The 15,856-nt window shown below is 35.5% G+C and overlaps 1 protein-coding gene across 6 annotated transcripts in view; it reads left to right on the forward strand.

The window, feature by feature from the left end:
• The window catches only part of HACE1 (HECT domain and ankyrin repeat containing E3 ubiquitin protein ligase 1), a 120,777-nt gene that overhangs the window by 82,549 nt on the left and 22,372 nt on the right, over nucleotides 1–15,856 (forward strand). For all 6 annotated transcript variants that reach the window (XR_002078225.2, XM_019442974.2, XM_019442975.2 and 3 more), the window contains 5 exons: nucleotides 2,358–2,469; nucleotides 2,563–2,660; nucleotides 2,841–2,928; nucleotides 6,641–6,790; nucleotides 7,313–7,509. Coding sequence is in view for 5 of the 6 variants with exons in the window: in XM_019442974.2 (XP_019298519.1) it covers nucleotides 2,358–2,469; nucleotides 2,563–2,660; nucleotides 2,841–2,928; nucleotides 6,641–6,790; nucleotides 7,313–7,509 (645 nt within the window). In the remaining variant the exon portion in view is untranslated. The remainder of the gene's footprint in view (nucleotides 1–2,357; nucleotides 2,470–2,562; nucleotides 2,661–2,840; nucleotides 2,929–6,640; nucleotides 6,791–7,312; nucleotides 7,510–15,856) is intronic.

Below are 15,856 nucleotides of genomic sequence, written 5' to 3' on the forward strand. Positions count from 1 at the left end.
GGCATTTAGAGCCTGTTCCAAACAAACAAAATCCACAGTAGCCAATTAGCTCTCTTCTCTCCTTCCTGCTGCATAAAATCTTTAAGCAAGGTTTGAGTTTCATTAAGGTATAGTTTTTGATCTTGGTTTCTACGTGTTTTTTCTCCTGTGACCTTAATCTTCCATGTTGTTACCAGAAAATTTTGGATGACATCACTGTCAGCCCTCTTCATAGGTGGTTGCTTTCTTTTCCAGGGTGTCCCAGTAGACATCTCCAGGATTGGAGTCTGTCTTCAGTAGCGTGATATGCACAGGGTGTTTGGGAAAAGTCCCTAGGCCTCTGGAGCATAAACCAGAGTCTTGGCATGTTGGCTTGCATGGCATTGAATAATACCCAGGAAGCATTCGTGGGTTTTGCAGTTATCACAGAGCCGGTGTACCTCCTCAGGGTTCTTAGGACGTGCTGGCGCCAGATGTTCAGGATATTTATTTGTCATTAATTTTTAGCAATACCACACCAGGAATTGGACCCATGGTATCCCATTGGGTCAGGGGACAATAGCAATTTCAGTGAGTGAAGTGGTAACACAGAGACTGTAGGCCTCTGTTGTATTTTCCCTTTGTGGTGCCATTGGCTTCTAGTTGTAAGCCTATTTCACTCTTCTGGGTTAGGACATATAATTTGGGCACAACCCAGTTGACTCAGTGGTTGCAAGTGGAAACCTTCAGTCCTCCTCACCTAAGGGGAATAATTTCTTCCTATCTTTGGCTCAGAACCTTCCTTGGGCAGTGACAATAGCCTTGCAGTCTTACCTACCCTCCTTAGCTTTCCTTGGCCATTGAGGATCTTTACGCACATTAGTAGTCAAATAAGATCTTTATAATTAGTAGTCTGATTGTCGCATTAGACCACATGGCCTTGATTATGCTGCTCTGGGGAAATTTTTGGATTATTATGGCAGCCGTGACCTTTAGGTTGGATACTGCAGGCAACACACAACAGAGGCAATGTGTGAAAGCACACAGTAGTATGACCCCTAGCTAAAGGTGTCCCTTTCTTAGATGGTGAGTTTGGCAGTTAGTAGGCAAGTTGCAGGTAAAGGCATTCCCCTTGGTTAGTTGCAAGGGCAATCATGTAGTCTTGCCGACTATGCCAGTTGTGTGTTGGTCTTGTTATTAACCGGTTTTGTGGCTAGAGAAGCCCTTGTGGTTCTTATTATGATTGCAAGATGCCGTTCAGCAATAACTATCAGGAAACTGAAAAAAAAAAAAAATAAAGGTTTGTTACTTATAGGACCTGGATATTACACAGCATACATGGGAGTGGAGGTGGGGGAGTGGGAGAGTGTGTGCACATGTGTGAGCATGATAACATGCATGGACCTGTTGTTCTGCTTTTCCTGGGGTTGAGGTAGGAGCCTAGGATTTCACAGGCTTACTATTGGTGAATTTACAGCGTAAGAGTGGGAATTTAAAGCACGGGAAGAGAAAAAAACAACAAGTGGTCCAAATGGTCAGTTACAGAAATGAACCAAGATCTCTAAAATGGAGGAGCCTCCATGTGGGAAGGTGGCCTGACTCTTTATCTAGATGTGTGGCTGGCATTCTGTTTATTTGAAATAGCCATCTTTGAAGTGGTTGCCTTGGCAATCAAAGCTTAAGTCAGGCACTTACATTAAAGTAAGAAAAAATACCCCATTTATCAAGGTTTACACTACATATTCAAAGGATAGAAATAAGAATAAAGTTAGGCCTAAAGATTATTTTCATGGAAAATTAAATGTAACATGAAGTGTAATCTTTCTGGATTTGGAAATACATTCTTTTTTTTAAAGTTTATTTATTTTTGTGTGAGAGAGAGAACGAGCAGGGGAGGGGCAGAGAGAGAGCTCCGGAGAGACAGAGGGAAAGAGAGAATCTCAAGCAGGCTGTGTGCCGAGCCTGATGTGGGGCTCAAACCCATGAACTGTGAGATAATGACGAAACCAAGGGTCCTGGACGTTCAACTGACTGAGCCACCTAGGTGCCCCTGTAAATTCATCCTTACAAGTGTTGTTGGGATTGAAAGATATTGAGAGTAAATTACATATTAGTTACATATCTGATATTAAGTTTTTAAATATAACCTAACTTATTATGTCTTTTCTGTTAAAAAATATAATTAAAAAAAGTACACTCTATGTAATCAAAGCATTTCAGCTAAGACCTGCCTTTTTGCGAATAATTTTTGAAATGTCAGAACATTATCTAGAACTGTTTATTATAAATAAAGGTCTAAGGATGATTATTTGTAGAAAGGGGATTTAGCAGGCTCATTAAGTAATCTGATAGATAACTGAAATAATGCTAACATATTTTACCGTTATTTGTTGGGGTAGCCATTTAAAGATCGCTGTGAATGGTTCTATGAACATTTGCATTCAGGACAACCAGATTCAGACATGGTGCACAGGCCAGTGAATGAAAATGATATCCTGCTGGTTCACAGAGGTATGTTTGACAAAGAAACTGATGTGTGTGAGGCACAAAATACTAGTTATTACAAGTTTTAATATGTAAAATTAATCAATGCTACATATTTAGATTCTATTTTTAGGAGTAGCTGTGAAGTTGTGTCAAAAGCAAATTGTGCAAAGCTAAAGCAAGGAATTGCTGTACGGTTCCATGGAGAAGAAGGCATGGTGGGTATAAAAATAAGTGCTGTTAAGGTCATTATATATAAAAGATTGAAATACGCTTGAATAAAGTTTAGTATTTAATTGATAATGGAAGAAACTTGAAATTATTTTCATTTGTTATTCAGAAAAAATTTTTTCCTCATATATTTCTGTTCATACTTAATTTTATTTTCTTGAACTCAGGGTCAAGGTGTTGTGCGTGAGTGGTTTGATATCCTGTCTAATGAGATAGTCAATCCTGATTATGCATTGTTTACCCAGTCAGCTGATGGTAAGTTGCACAGTCTACATCACTTTTTCTGTGGCTTGTCACATTTTCAAACTCCTTCAGTGCATTGTACCCTTTGATTCCCATAGTGATCCTGTGAGCTAGGTGGGGTATTCCCATTTCATAGAAAAGAAAGTTGAAATTCAGAGTTTCCATCTACATTAACACAGTTTGTGAGCTGTAGGATCATGAATAGAATCTGATTCAGTTAAGTATTCTTTCCTGTAAATAGTTGGTTCTTAGATATTTGTCTCAAGGGCTAGTGCTGGCCCCAACGAAGTTTTCATCAGTCCTTTGTAAAGTACAACTAAACTTACTCAATTTAAGGATTGTCCTTAGACTCATTTTTGAGTTAAAAATTTCCTTTTGTGAAACAGTGCTAGTAGATGGGCTTAAAAATAGCCTTATGTGGAAAAATTAAAATTTGCTATTGCTTATTTGAGTTTCCAAGTCTTAAAATTTTTGGATCATAAAAAAAAAAGTCTAGAAATCATGGTATTAAATCTTAACTTATAATCTATTTATGTATAGTAGCTTAGTTTTCAGTCCTTTTAAAAGATCAAAATCTGGTAACTGAAAACCTGTTTTTATCTTATAAAACAGATAAACTGTTTGTTGAAATGATGCTTTGAATCTGCACAATTGTAACTTGATATTGTAGGCAAAATGGAAATGGTTATTGCTTCATCTATGGGAGGTATACCTGACAGTTCTCTAACTTAATAAAGACATATTCAAGTGAAGGTGGGATTCCAAGTTTTCAATGCTTTACACAGTTGCTTTTATTTCCTGAAAATCTTTTCTTTCCCGGTGTTTAAGTTCTTTTTATAAGCAGAGAGTGTATCATTAATTATAGCTTCTGATTGCCTCTACCCAAACCAGCAGGCAAATCTCCATTGAGTAAGAATGATGACTCTAAGAGAGGCGAGGGGGTGGGGGGCTGCAGTGATGCCAGGGAGCTGCAGGGATTCACCTGTGTGATGGGCTTCAGACTCACATGGTCTCTTGGAAGTTACTTAGGATTATGGGACTGTCTGCTTTAATTCTGTAACTACTGATTATTTACTCTGAGGTGAATTTGGTGTCTTTGTGATTTTGATGACAAGTTTGATGAGGTGCTGAGTTTAATTAGGCCTAACCTTTGAAGCAAGATTTAGAATTAGAACATTCTATTTTAGATTTATTTCTTTTCTTTATAGTCCTTTACTCTATGTCTGTTATTTTCATACCTGAAAAAGAGATTTGGTGTGGAATCATAAGTCAAGATTCTTCCTCATATTACAAATATATTAGCACAGCATATGTTGCTCTGCTAACAGAGACCATAAAGATGGTGATTTGTCCTTTTTGTAAGCCATACAAGTCTTCTCTTTAGTGTCACACTATTTATAAATTAAAATCTAGATGAAATGTTTCTTTATGGTTACGTTTAGTTGATATGGAGGGAATTATATTAAAATTTTGAATTAAAATTCCTAAATGTGGGAAATGTTTGGCTAGATCTCATGTCTAACAATTTCTTTAAAACTTGCTTTCTCATTATATTAAGATGCTTACTATAGAGTTTGGCCTTTGGTGTTACACTGGACATGAGTCCTGGCTCTGCACCTCTTTTTGCTGCGATCTTGGGCCAGTAAATGTCACCTTTCTGGACCTCAGTTTCTCCATTTGAAAATGATGATAACCTATGTTCTGTAATGTGGTGAAAGAAATCAATTAGCTGATGTGTAAAAATGCTTAGCCCAGTACCTGGCACATAGAAAGCAGAAATAAATATTAGAAGCTATTATTCTGTGAGAATTATATTTTCTTGTTCTATAGGATTTTTCTGAGTAATGAAAAGAGCTGTGTCACAGTTACACTTATTTTGAACTTAGAACATAAACTTTGTGTTCTGTTTTAAGTAGTTTTCAAGTTAAAAATAACATTTCTTTCCTGAAGATCCCTCCCCCCAATTTGTTTCCTTATTTTTTAAAAATTTCTCCTTATCTTTTTAATAACCCAGATTTCCCAGAAAATACTTAGCAAAGGGATTATAAATCACAGACCTAGGAAAGGAAAGTTGAGTCATCAAAAATCTTTGCTGATTCATCAGTAACCCTAAGCATTTACTATTTTGATAGGTAAAAAAAAACTTGTGACTATTCTTAAAATACTATATTTTTAGAATTATTGTTATGTTTGTCCTTGAAGTCTTTTATTCATCTCACAAAACTTTGTTTTGACTTTTTTAACATTTATTCATTTTTGAGAGACAGAGCACAAGCAGAGGAGGGGCAGAGAGAGAGGGAGACACAATCTGAAGCAGGCTTCAGGCTCTGAGCTGTCAGCACAGAGCCTGATGCAGGGCTCAAATCCACAAACCACGAGATCATGACTTGAGCCGAAGTTGGACGCTTAACTGACCGAGCCACCCAGGTGCCCCTTGTTTTGACTTTTAATACCCAGTCTTACCCATGACTGGGAATGATTTTCAAAAGATACTTGACAGTGAATGACTAGCTTCATGTGGCCCTTTTAAGTCATTCAACCATAAGCTTCCAAATTTGTACCTTTTATCTAAGTAAACTGGTTACAGCAATGTAGTCTAGTGCTAACAGTGAGACATCAAAGACCAGCAATGAACAAAGTGAATTATTATCAAAATATGTATACTAAATGACCAAACATCTCACTTTCCAAAACTTTCCATTTTTCCTTTATTTATTTATTTATTTATTTGGAAGGGATACTATTTATTAGATTTAGCAGTTATTCTTTCTTTTAGCCCCGTTGCCTAGAAGAGTAGTAAATAGGCTGAGCTCAATAAATATTTGTTTAATGAATGTGAGTTGTATTCAGAGTTAGTGATCATCACAGAAAAATACGGAAAGAATTCTTTAAAGGTAAGGTTTGGTATTAGGTTTTTCCATTGCACTAGATTTTTTTAGACTTTTTATTGTAAAATATATAACAAAATTCACTGTTTTAACCACTTTAAAGTATACAGTTCACTGGTGTTAAGTACATTGACCGTGTTGTATAACCATCACCACTGTCTATTTCCAGATCTTTTTTTCATATAAGTGGAATTATACTGGGTTTTGACAGTAATTGGTAACTATTGCCTTTGCCATTTTTACTTCTATACCTCAGTGGTACTTATTTGAAGTTGATTATTTGTCGTGAAGAATAATTGGTTGACTTGTGGATTTAGGTGATTTTCTGAAAATTGTTAAAAGGCATCAAGTTCATTACTTAAGAACAAGTTGAACATTTAAAATTCTTACCCTCTCATAGTGCTCTGTTCCATAAGAAACAAAAGGTAGTGAGTACCTACTGCACTGGGCATGTATAGATGAATGAAACAATACCTGCCCTAATTCATAGCCTAATATTTCTACACTGCCGAGGAAAATGTGTGTGTGTTTTATCGTATAATATATTATTTCCACTATCTCTCTGGCACATCTTCCAACCTTTCGGTTAAAAGTATTCTAAAATTTTCTCTCTGCACAAAGACTTAACTCTGATAAGTATGTGTGAATTAATGATTATCTTCTGACAATTCGCTTGTCTGCTATATATTCCACAAAGAACATTACTGTGGAAGTTTATACATCATGTAACTTTGGTTTTGTCAAAGTTGTGTTTGAACTGATTTATCTGCAGTGAAATGATCTTTCTTCTGCATCTGGATTCTTAGAAATAAATTATATTGTATTTATTTTAATAGGAACAACTTTTCAGCCTAATAGCAACTCCTATGTAAATCCTGATCACTTGAACTATTTCCGGTTTGCTGGACAGATCTTGGGATTAGCTTTAAACCACAGGCAGCTGGTCAACATTTACTTTACAAGATCATTCTATAAGCACATTCTTGGTACGGCTCTATTGTTATTTCCATAGGCATTTATTTAAAGTGTTTTTCTTAGAATCTTTAGGAAAAACTAAGTAGACAAGAGGTGGCATTTTGGATGAGGTAATTTTTATTTCAGTTGGAGACTATCTGTGTATGTAAGGCATTTGGGAGCCTGAGGGAGAGGGAAAAAAATTACCTTTTTCCTAAAAAAAAATTGTTTTTCATTTAGTGTGTATATGTTCATGCTAAGAATGCAATTTAATATGAATATACTTAAGAGAATTGGCACTTCTTGAAGTGCATGATAATTTTCCTGTATAGCTATTTCAGAGAAAGAATACATTGTAAAAATGTGGAAAAAACCACAAGCTTCAATTAATAGAGTTCCAAATCCAGGAATTAGCATGTATTTAAATCTTGCTGTCAATTGGGTTATATTTTGCAGTTTTATGGAATATCTGTAGAGGGCAGTATTTCACCATTAAACAAACAAGGAAAGGCAGAAACATTTAGAATATAACTGCTGTATGTTTGCATTTTTAGGTATTCCTGTAAATTACCAGGATGTGGCATCCATTGATCCAGAATATGCCAAAAATTTGCAGTGGATTTTAGATAATGATATTAGTGATCTAGGTCTAGAACTAACCTTTTCTGTTGAAACTGATGTGTTTGGAGCAATGGAAGAGGTGCCTTTGAAACCTGGGGGTGGAAGTATTCTTGTGACACAAAATAACAAAGTGAGTATTCGAATTTTTACCTTAGCCAATGTTTGTAACTTGTCCCTGATTGCTAATTACTCTAGTTTCCTGCCACTAGCTAGAAAAGCTTTTACTGTTACAGGGTTTCACAGCATTTTATAACAGATAAGATACTTAAATTAACTAAACCATCAAATATCAAACTTTGAATTAGGATTAAATCACTGTTGTGTTAGACAGTCAAGGCAGTTCCTGAAGCAGCCTAGAGCACAATTTAGTTGATTGTATAACTTGGATAACTGTGTACTGAAAAATTCAATTAGAAATGGAAGCTTACATCAAGAACATATTTGCATCAGTCACTGTTTCATGTTTTAATGTATGATATTAAGAGTTCCAGTGGAGAAAAGAAGAAATTCCCATGTTAAGCTCTGTACCTGCTTTTGGGATCCAGTAGAGCTAATGGATCCAGTAGATCTATTCGACTACTTGATTTTTTTAAGCTTTATAACTTGATTATGTATTATATCTTCTGTTTGTAAGTAGTTTTTCCAGTTTTACTGAGATATAATTGACATACACCTGTACATATTAGTTTTAAATTTTGGCATATGTTTTAAATTTCATTGTTGAAAAATATGTTATTTTAATATATAATACATTTTTATGTTTGAAAATGTAGGAAATTGGGAGTCAGAAAATCTGGTTTGGCAATTCCACTTCTGTCATTTGCCAGTAGCAACTTTTGGTTAAACAAGACTAAAATCTTTTCCCTTTCCGTTAGTTGGATTATAATTCCAAGATGGCTTCAGAAGCAACTAACTATAAGAAATAATGTCCATTGATTTAGTAAAGCATATATTCTTTTTTAAAAGCCCAAAAGACTTGGCTGCACTTTAGCCTCTTTTAGCCCCAGTTTTCTATTCTATAGACTTGGGATAATAATACTTCTTTTTTTAAAAAAAATTTTTTTTAACTTTTACTCATGTTTTGATAGCGAGAGACAGAGCGTGAGTGGGGGCGGGGCAGAGAGAGCGGGAGACACAGAATTGGAAGCAAGCTCCCGGCTCTGATCTGACAGCACAGAGCCCTATGTGGGGCTCAAACTCACGGACCATGAGATCACGACCTGAGCTGAAGTCAGACGCTTAACTGACTGAGCCACCCAGGCGCCCCAGGATAATAATACTTCTGATACAGAATTGTTACTAGCGTTTTGCTGACTGAAAACCGCAACACGAAAGTCAGTTGTTATTGCATAGTTTTCTACAAAGAGGCTCTTAGTTTGAGATACGTACAGGGTATTGGAAAGTTATATTAAGCTCTGTAGTTTTACTTTTTGAAATTTAGATACTATACACATAAAAAAAACATTAAGTGTAATTGTTGAAAATAAGATCAGGAACTGAGTATTTGCATATGTACACTTGGACAATTTTTAGTCTCCTCTTTCATTTTATCCAGGAGGACACTGAAGCCTAAAGAGTTAATGGTAAAACTGGGGCCAAAACCCAGTTTCAAATCTGATGTTCTTCCTGTTTGCAAAACATGTTGAGGAAGATCTTATTTGATTTTTAACATAACGAGTCATTTTAAGCTCTAGAAGATGAAAATTATAAAATGCTTATTTTTAAGATTATGTATATAAGCTTGCCAGTGAATTAAAATACTTTAAAAAATCTAATTATTAGATTGTCCACCCTGTCATGCATTTATTATTTTATTTTACACTGGAGACCTAGTCTCACTTAAGAGTAATGAAGTTATAGAATCTTCGTTATAAGCAAGAGATTGCTTTTCAAGAAACTCAAATATGATTCTTATCTGTGAATATTATATCTGATGAGTAGATTTGTCCCTCTTGTCAGGTACGTTTTATGTGCCAAAGTTGAAAGACCCATTAACAATTGCATGATGCATAGTTATATTTATCCTTGTATCTCCTAATAGTCCCCCTCTCATTATGAAATTACTTTTGTTTAGATTTTTAAAAATATATATTGTATTAATTCTTTTGCATTTGTGTCTTTTATTGAAATGTAGTATTGGTAAGTAATAACAAAAATAATATATGGATATTGGGGGTATACCTTTTGTTGTGAGCCTAGTTTGAGGCTAGAATACTATTGTAATATTAAAGAACTTGAAAGTTGCTTCTAAGTTTAATACACTTTTACTTCACTGTATTAACTCATTTGATAATAGGCTAACTTTTTTTTTAATGATTAGTTTCGGTAATAGAGATAAAAGCAGGATCTCAATCACTAATATGTTCATTATTCTCAGCTTTCATTTTGTGATGTAAACATTTTTTCGGAATAATTGAACCTCTTCATTTTCTAATATTACCAGAGTCAAGTATAATTGTATATCAGATTATCGATGTTTAAACATTTAATGCTTACCCAATAAGCAACCTGATTAATTTTTTAAAATTAAAAATCTTTAGAAACATACCTGCATCTTAAATTGATCACTTGCTCTAAGATTGTTAAAGTATTAACTTTGTAAATACAGTTTTCAAACCATGTTTTTTAGAGATTTTGTTACTTTTAAACATACCTTTCTTTCATGAACTTTTTTGTTACTTTAGGGTTAGCCTTTTACTTACTCTTCTCTATAGATGTAAAGTTGTAACTGTCGTTTGGAGTTCAATGTCAAAATCTGTAAGCATATTGAAGCTTAAATGAGTTGCCAAGCTTGTTAGTATGAGAAAATCTGTGTAAGCTGATGTCCACATGGGGGAGTCATTTATTCCTGAATTTTATGGAAAGTCTTTGGTAATTATAGAGGGAAACCAAATAGATGAAAATAACTTTGTTTAAAAAGGAGTACCTTAAATAAATACAAATGATGTACAGAGAATATATATCTGTTCCACATTTGAAATATAATGCTCTTTTAAATTTAATTTTGTATCTATCAATTTGTTTAAAAATCTTAAAAACAAATAACAAAATGAAACTCTGGTTTCACTTTTGAAAATGGCTGAATTAACCGGGAGCTAAACATGAACATTTAAATAATACTTTCACCTTCTTTTAAAAGTTTTGCTTTTATTTTTCACTTTTACTTTTTTATTCTTGACCAAAAACTGGAATCATGGAACCATAAAATTTGTGTTAGAAGTGACAGTTTTTCTTAGATCTTCAGTTCTGTCTCCTAGAACTGAAGAGTAAACTACATGAGTTTTAAATGTTAACACTTTTACAATACTACTGATAAAGTTCACTCAGGCTGGGACGGAAAGAATTAGGGGTGGGGTAAGACAGGATATCAAGGAATGGAGGAGGTGCCATGGAAGTTAACTTATAGAGGAGATGCATTAAGTGGTCAGATAGGAGGAGTAAGGGGGAAAGGAAATGTTCTGGCCTTACGCGAAGTTGAGGATGACAGAGGATGATGTGTTTGGGGAACCACAGGTAGATCAGAGTTGTAGATCTTAGCTTCGGTTGTGGAGTAAATGAGTGGTAAAAGATGAGGGGAGTATATGGGGGCCAAATTCTGAAAGACTCTGCAACCACAATTAGGAATTTGAAAATTAATGTGACGACTGCAGGGATGATTGCAGGTGTTACAGAGCCAAGTTTCCTGAGTGAATTCTGGTTTTTAAAAAAACCACAAAACAGCCTCAACTTGGAGTGTGAAGAATGGATTGAAATAGGGCGATACGGGAGTCAGGACAGCTGCTAGGGGATTGTGGCGTTGGTCTGGGGAAGATGCATGAGAATTTTATAAGACAGTGACAGGATAAAATGAGATAGTGTAGCCTTTTTGATATTTCTGCTTATTTCTACAAAAGAAACCTGATTATCCTTTGGAGTTCTCAGTAGAGAAATTTTCAGTGAGAACTTTTACGTACTACAGCGATAATAAGTGGATAAACCCAGGAAAGAAGCTTTTTATCACCAAAGGATTTATATTCAAACAGTAACTTGAATTATGTCAATAACAACACCATTTAACCTGTTAACTATTAAAAAAAAAATAACTATTCAAAACCATTTTATAAACGTGGTCCAGTTTTTATCTCTCCTTCAAGGAGGGGCAAAAAAATCTTGTTTTCACTATTAAGAGTTAACTATTGGGGCGCCTGGGTGGCTCAGTCTTTTGAGCGTATGACTTCAGCTCAGGTCATGATCTCATGGTCTGAGTTTGAGCCCTGCGTCGGGCTCTGTGCTGACAGGTCAGAGCCTGGAGCCTGCTTCAGATTTGGTGTCTCCCTCTCTCTCTGCCCCTCCCCTGCTCATGCTCTGTCTCTCTCTCTCTCTCTCTCTGTCAAAAATAAATAAACATTAAATTTTTTTTTTAAAAGAGTTAACTATTATTTAAGTAAATGGTTTTTTCCGGACATCTTTTAAGAAATAGTGAAAAAAGATTTGCAAGAAGAAAAATGGCTTTAACAAATGCATTAGTTTTCAGCATCACCACCACTCTTCATAAGAAGATATAGTTTAGGTTCAAAGCCTGAAGAGAAGTTAAAATTTTAAGGAAGATTTCTGAGAGGTGGATATTATTTATTTTCCATATTCAAAAGACTGGGAGATTATTAAAACAAAATGGTTCTGTAACTAGACATTAATTGGAATTTAATGTACAGAAGTTCATTCTTCTTAATCTTAATCTTTTTATGTTTTTCACTTTGCAGTTTCTTTTTTGCTTACCTATTTTATGTCAGTGACCAGGGTTGGAGGTTAAAGCCAGAAAAAAGTTGCTACGGCTCTGTTTTTTTGTTGCTGTTGTTGTTTCTATGCTCAGACTTTCTCAGTTGAAAGATTTCCATGTATTAACATAATTATTTCACCATTATAAGTACTAAGATTTTTAAATGTGATCAATTCTTTAATTCTTTGGCATCTGGTATTAATTTATGCCTTCAAAGAATTGACAGCAAAACTCAGGTGGGAGCAAATAGGACTCCTAGGATATGCCATCTGTTAGGGATAAAAGATCCCCTGCCTCCAAGTTCTATCAATCTCTTTTAACAACTTAAAACAAAATGAGAGTTTAGGTATGGTTTGTATTTAATGTTTAATTATGCAACTCTTTATGCCAGTGTTTTGTGGACTGCTTGTCATCTGTACATCCACTGTTTCCTTATTAAAACATGTAAGATATTTGATGCAGGGGCATAAGGTGTGGGGGGATGAGTCCCTTGGATGCCTGCATAGGTAATGGGAATGCAGCCAGTATATTTCTGCACAGTGTGAATAGTTAAAATGTTAGTGTGTGATAATAGTGGCTGTTCATGGTAATAATTGTATCATCAAGATAATGTTAATTTGTGTCCTTCTGTTTGAGGATGTGCAATGTTTAAGGAAGCAGGGAAACATTTTAGCAGCAGTTGGATTTAGATTTTCTTTTATTAAACACAGTTATCTTACAGCTACATGGAAAACTATTTTATTAAATACCTCAGGAGGATTTGTGATGGCTAGGATTTTATTATTTTACTGAGAAATAATTTAGACCAAGATTCATCAACAGTTAAGTTAATATGGAGAATGGTATGTGAAGGAGCTGATTTCCATAAGTTGATATCCAATAGCTAGGGGTCAAAGTTATAGAAATAAATGTGGAAAATAATTAATATTAGACGGAATAGAAGGGAACATGTAAGGAAAGATTAGTATACTTGTGAAAATGTTTAAAAAGAATGTGTGAGGAAATAATAGGAATTATCTGGTAGAAAATGGAATGTGTACTATTCTGATAAATATGGACTGCAATGGCAAAATAGGTAAAGTGCCCTTGAGCAATTCACAAATCTTTTACTTTTATGCCTCATAATTTAACATCTTAAACAATGATCACTGAATAGTACTACAAAATTCTAAGTGCAAAACCTTTTGGGAAAAAGCTATTTTTTAAAAGTGTATTTATTTATTTTGAGAGAAAGCCAGAGAGAGCATGAATGGTGGAGGGGCAGAGAGCGAGAATCCCAAGCAGACTTGCGTTGTCACTGTGGAGCCCGATGTGGGGCTCAGTCCTGCAAACTGAGATCATGACCTGAACCAAAATCAAGAGTCAGATGCTTAACCCACTGAGTCACCTAGGTGCCCCTGGGAAAAAGTTATTCTTCTTAAAGGAAAATAGGGTCTCATATAGTACCTTAAACATACAATTGACAAGTGAATGGAGCAGAAAAATTGTAGTAGTTCAAGTAGGCAGTTTTAGAACAGACATAAATTAAAAGATAATGAGGTGCTAATGTTGAAATCACTGCTGGTTATAACTTGGAAGTGTGCTGTGTATATTATTTCCTGTATTGGAAAATCTAGCTTATGTTTCTGTTTGATTGTTTGGCACACATTTCCATCTCCCTCTCTCTAGTAACTACCTGAATATAACTTGTAGTAACTGATTCATTCCTGTCTAGTGGAGAAAAACTTCTGGGTGGTAGGGAGTGCAGTTTGGGGGTGGGCGTAGACTGAATAGCAGAGATGGCAGCTTTCGCTGTGCCAGATGACACAAGGGACCACGTTGGGTTTGGGAAGAACTGTGGGGAATCCACCATGACACTTCTGTAGCTTTGGCATGTATGGAGAATTCATAGCTAGTGGTTAAATACAGTTTGCTGACTTAGTGCTTGTGGAGGCAAAGCGTTAGATTAGTGCCAAACAAAATTAAGGAAGGAACCTGAAACAGGCTTTCTCACCTCTTTAGAGTAATCATACCTGAGAGGTGAGAAATATATACAACATATTGCTTTTAAATGACAAAGTTTCACTTAGACATAATTTAAAATATATAAACGATAACAATGATAGAGTTGATTGAGAGATATGGCAACTCATTCTTGTCTGAGCCAAAATATGTTTTTATTACCTTAAATTTTAAGTGACATTATTTTCTATGAGGATATATTTTATTTATTTATGTTTGTTTATTTCTTTCTATTTTTTTTTTTAATTTAAATTTTAGTTAGCATACAGTGCAATATTGGTTTCAGGTGCAGAATTCAGTGATTCATCACTTACATTAAACACCCAGTGCTCATCACAAGTGCCCTCCATAATACCCATCACCTGTCTAGCCCATTTCCCACTCTCCTCCCTCCATCAACCCATAGTTTGTTCTCTATCATTAAGAGTCTCTTCTGATTTGTTTCCCTCTTCCCCCCTTCCCATAGGTTCATCTGTTTTGTTTCTTAAATTCCACATATGAGTGAAATCATATGATATTTGTCTTTCTCTGATTGACTTGTTTTGCTTAGCATAGTATGTTCTAGTTCCATCCATGTCACTGCAAATGGCAAGATTTCATTCTTTTTGATGGATGAGTAATATTCCACTGTGCCTGTGTGTGCGTGTATGTGTATATATATCACATCTTTTTTTATGCATTCATATGATGATGTGTTTTAAAATAAAATGTGTGAAAATAGTTTACCTTAATTCAGAATCAAATTGACTATGGTTAAATGGCCCATTTATCAAGTTCCAACTATGTATTAAGTGCACTTGTTGAATGTATGCATTCATCACATATTTACTGAACACTCTACAAAGTGGCAGCCACTTTTTTAGAAGCTGGGAACATGTATGTATCCTGGTAAACAAAACAGATTCCCTGCCTGCAGAGATACTATATTCTAATGAGATATTTCAGTTAGAGACACTAGGAAGTGTAAAGACACTGAGGGGTGCCTGGGTGGGTGGCTCAGTTGGTTCAGTCGTCTGACACTTGATTTCGTCTCAGGTCATGATCTCATGTTTTGTGAGACGTGAGCCCTACGTTGGGCTCTGTGCTGACAGCATGGGATTGTCTTTCTCTCTGTCCCTCCCCCGTTCATGTGCACACTAGTTCTTTCTGGCTCTCCCTCTCAAAATAAACAAATAAACATTAAAAAAAAAAAAGACTCTGAGGAGTGAATAAACTTTAGTTTGGGGAACAGAGAGAATGAACACGGGGAAGAGTGGGAGGAAATGAGATGAGAGAGCAAAGCAGAGGCTGGATCATTTAGGGCCTTACAGGCTACGAAAGTAATTTGGATTTTACTTAAGTCACTGTAGGATTTTAAGCAGAAGTTATGTGGTCTGAATTGTATATGAAATTACATATAAAACATATTTAAAAAACCACTCAGTAGTAAGGAAGAAGCACTACAGAGGCAAAAACAGAAGCTGGAGCACTGCATGTTGCAGTAATCCAGGTGAGAGATGATGGCTTGGACCACTTGCTAGCCATGGAGGTGGTGAGACAAGGTCAGACTCAGTATTTTTTTGGAGGCAGTTGTGATAGCACCCACTGATACAGCCTGTGAGAGAAGTCACGGGTGATTGATTCCTAGGATTTTGGCCTAAGTAGCTTAGTGATTGGTAGATTATGGGTTTACTGAGATATGTGGATAATGGTGCCAAATTAATTCCAAGCCTTTACCTCT

This window comes from Panthera pardus, unplaced genomic scaffold, assembly GCF_024362965.1.
Source record: "Panthera pardus isolate Hobbes unplaced genomic scaffold, ASM2436296v1 HiC_scaffold_17, whole genome shotgun sequence".
In the NCBI taxonomy this organism is placed as follows: Eukaryota; Metazoa; Chordata; class Mammalia; order Carnivora; family Felidae; genus Panthera; species Panthera pardus.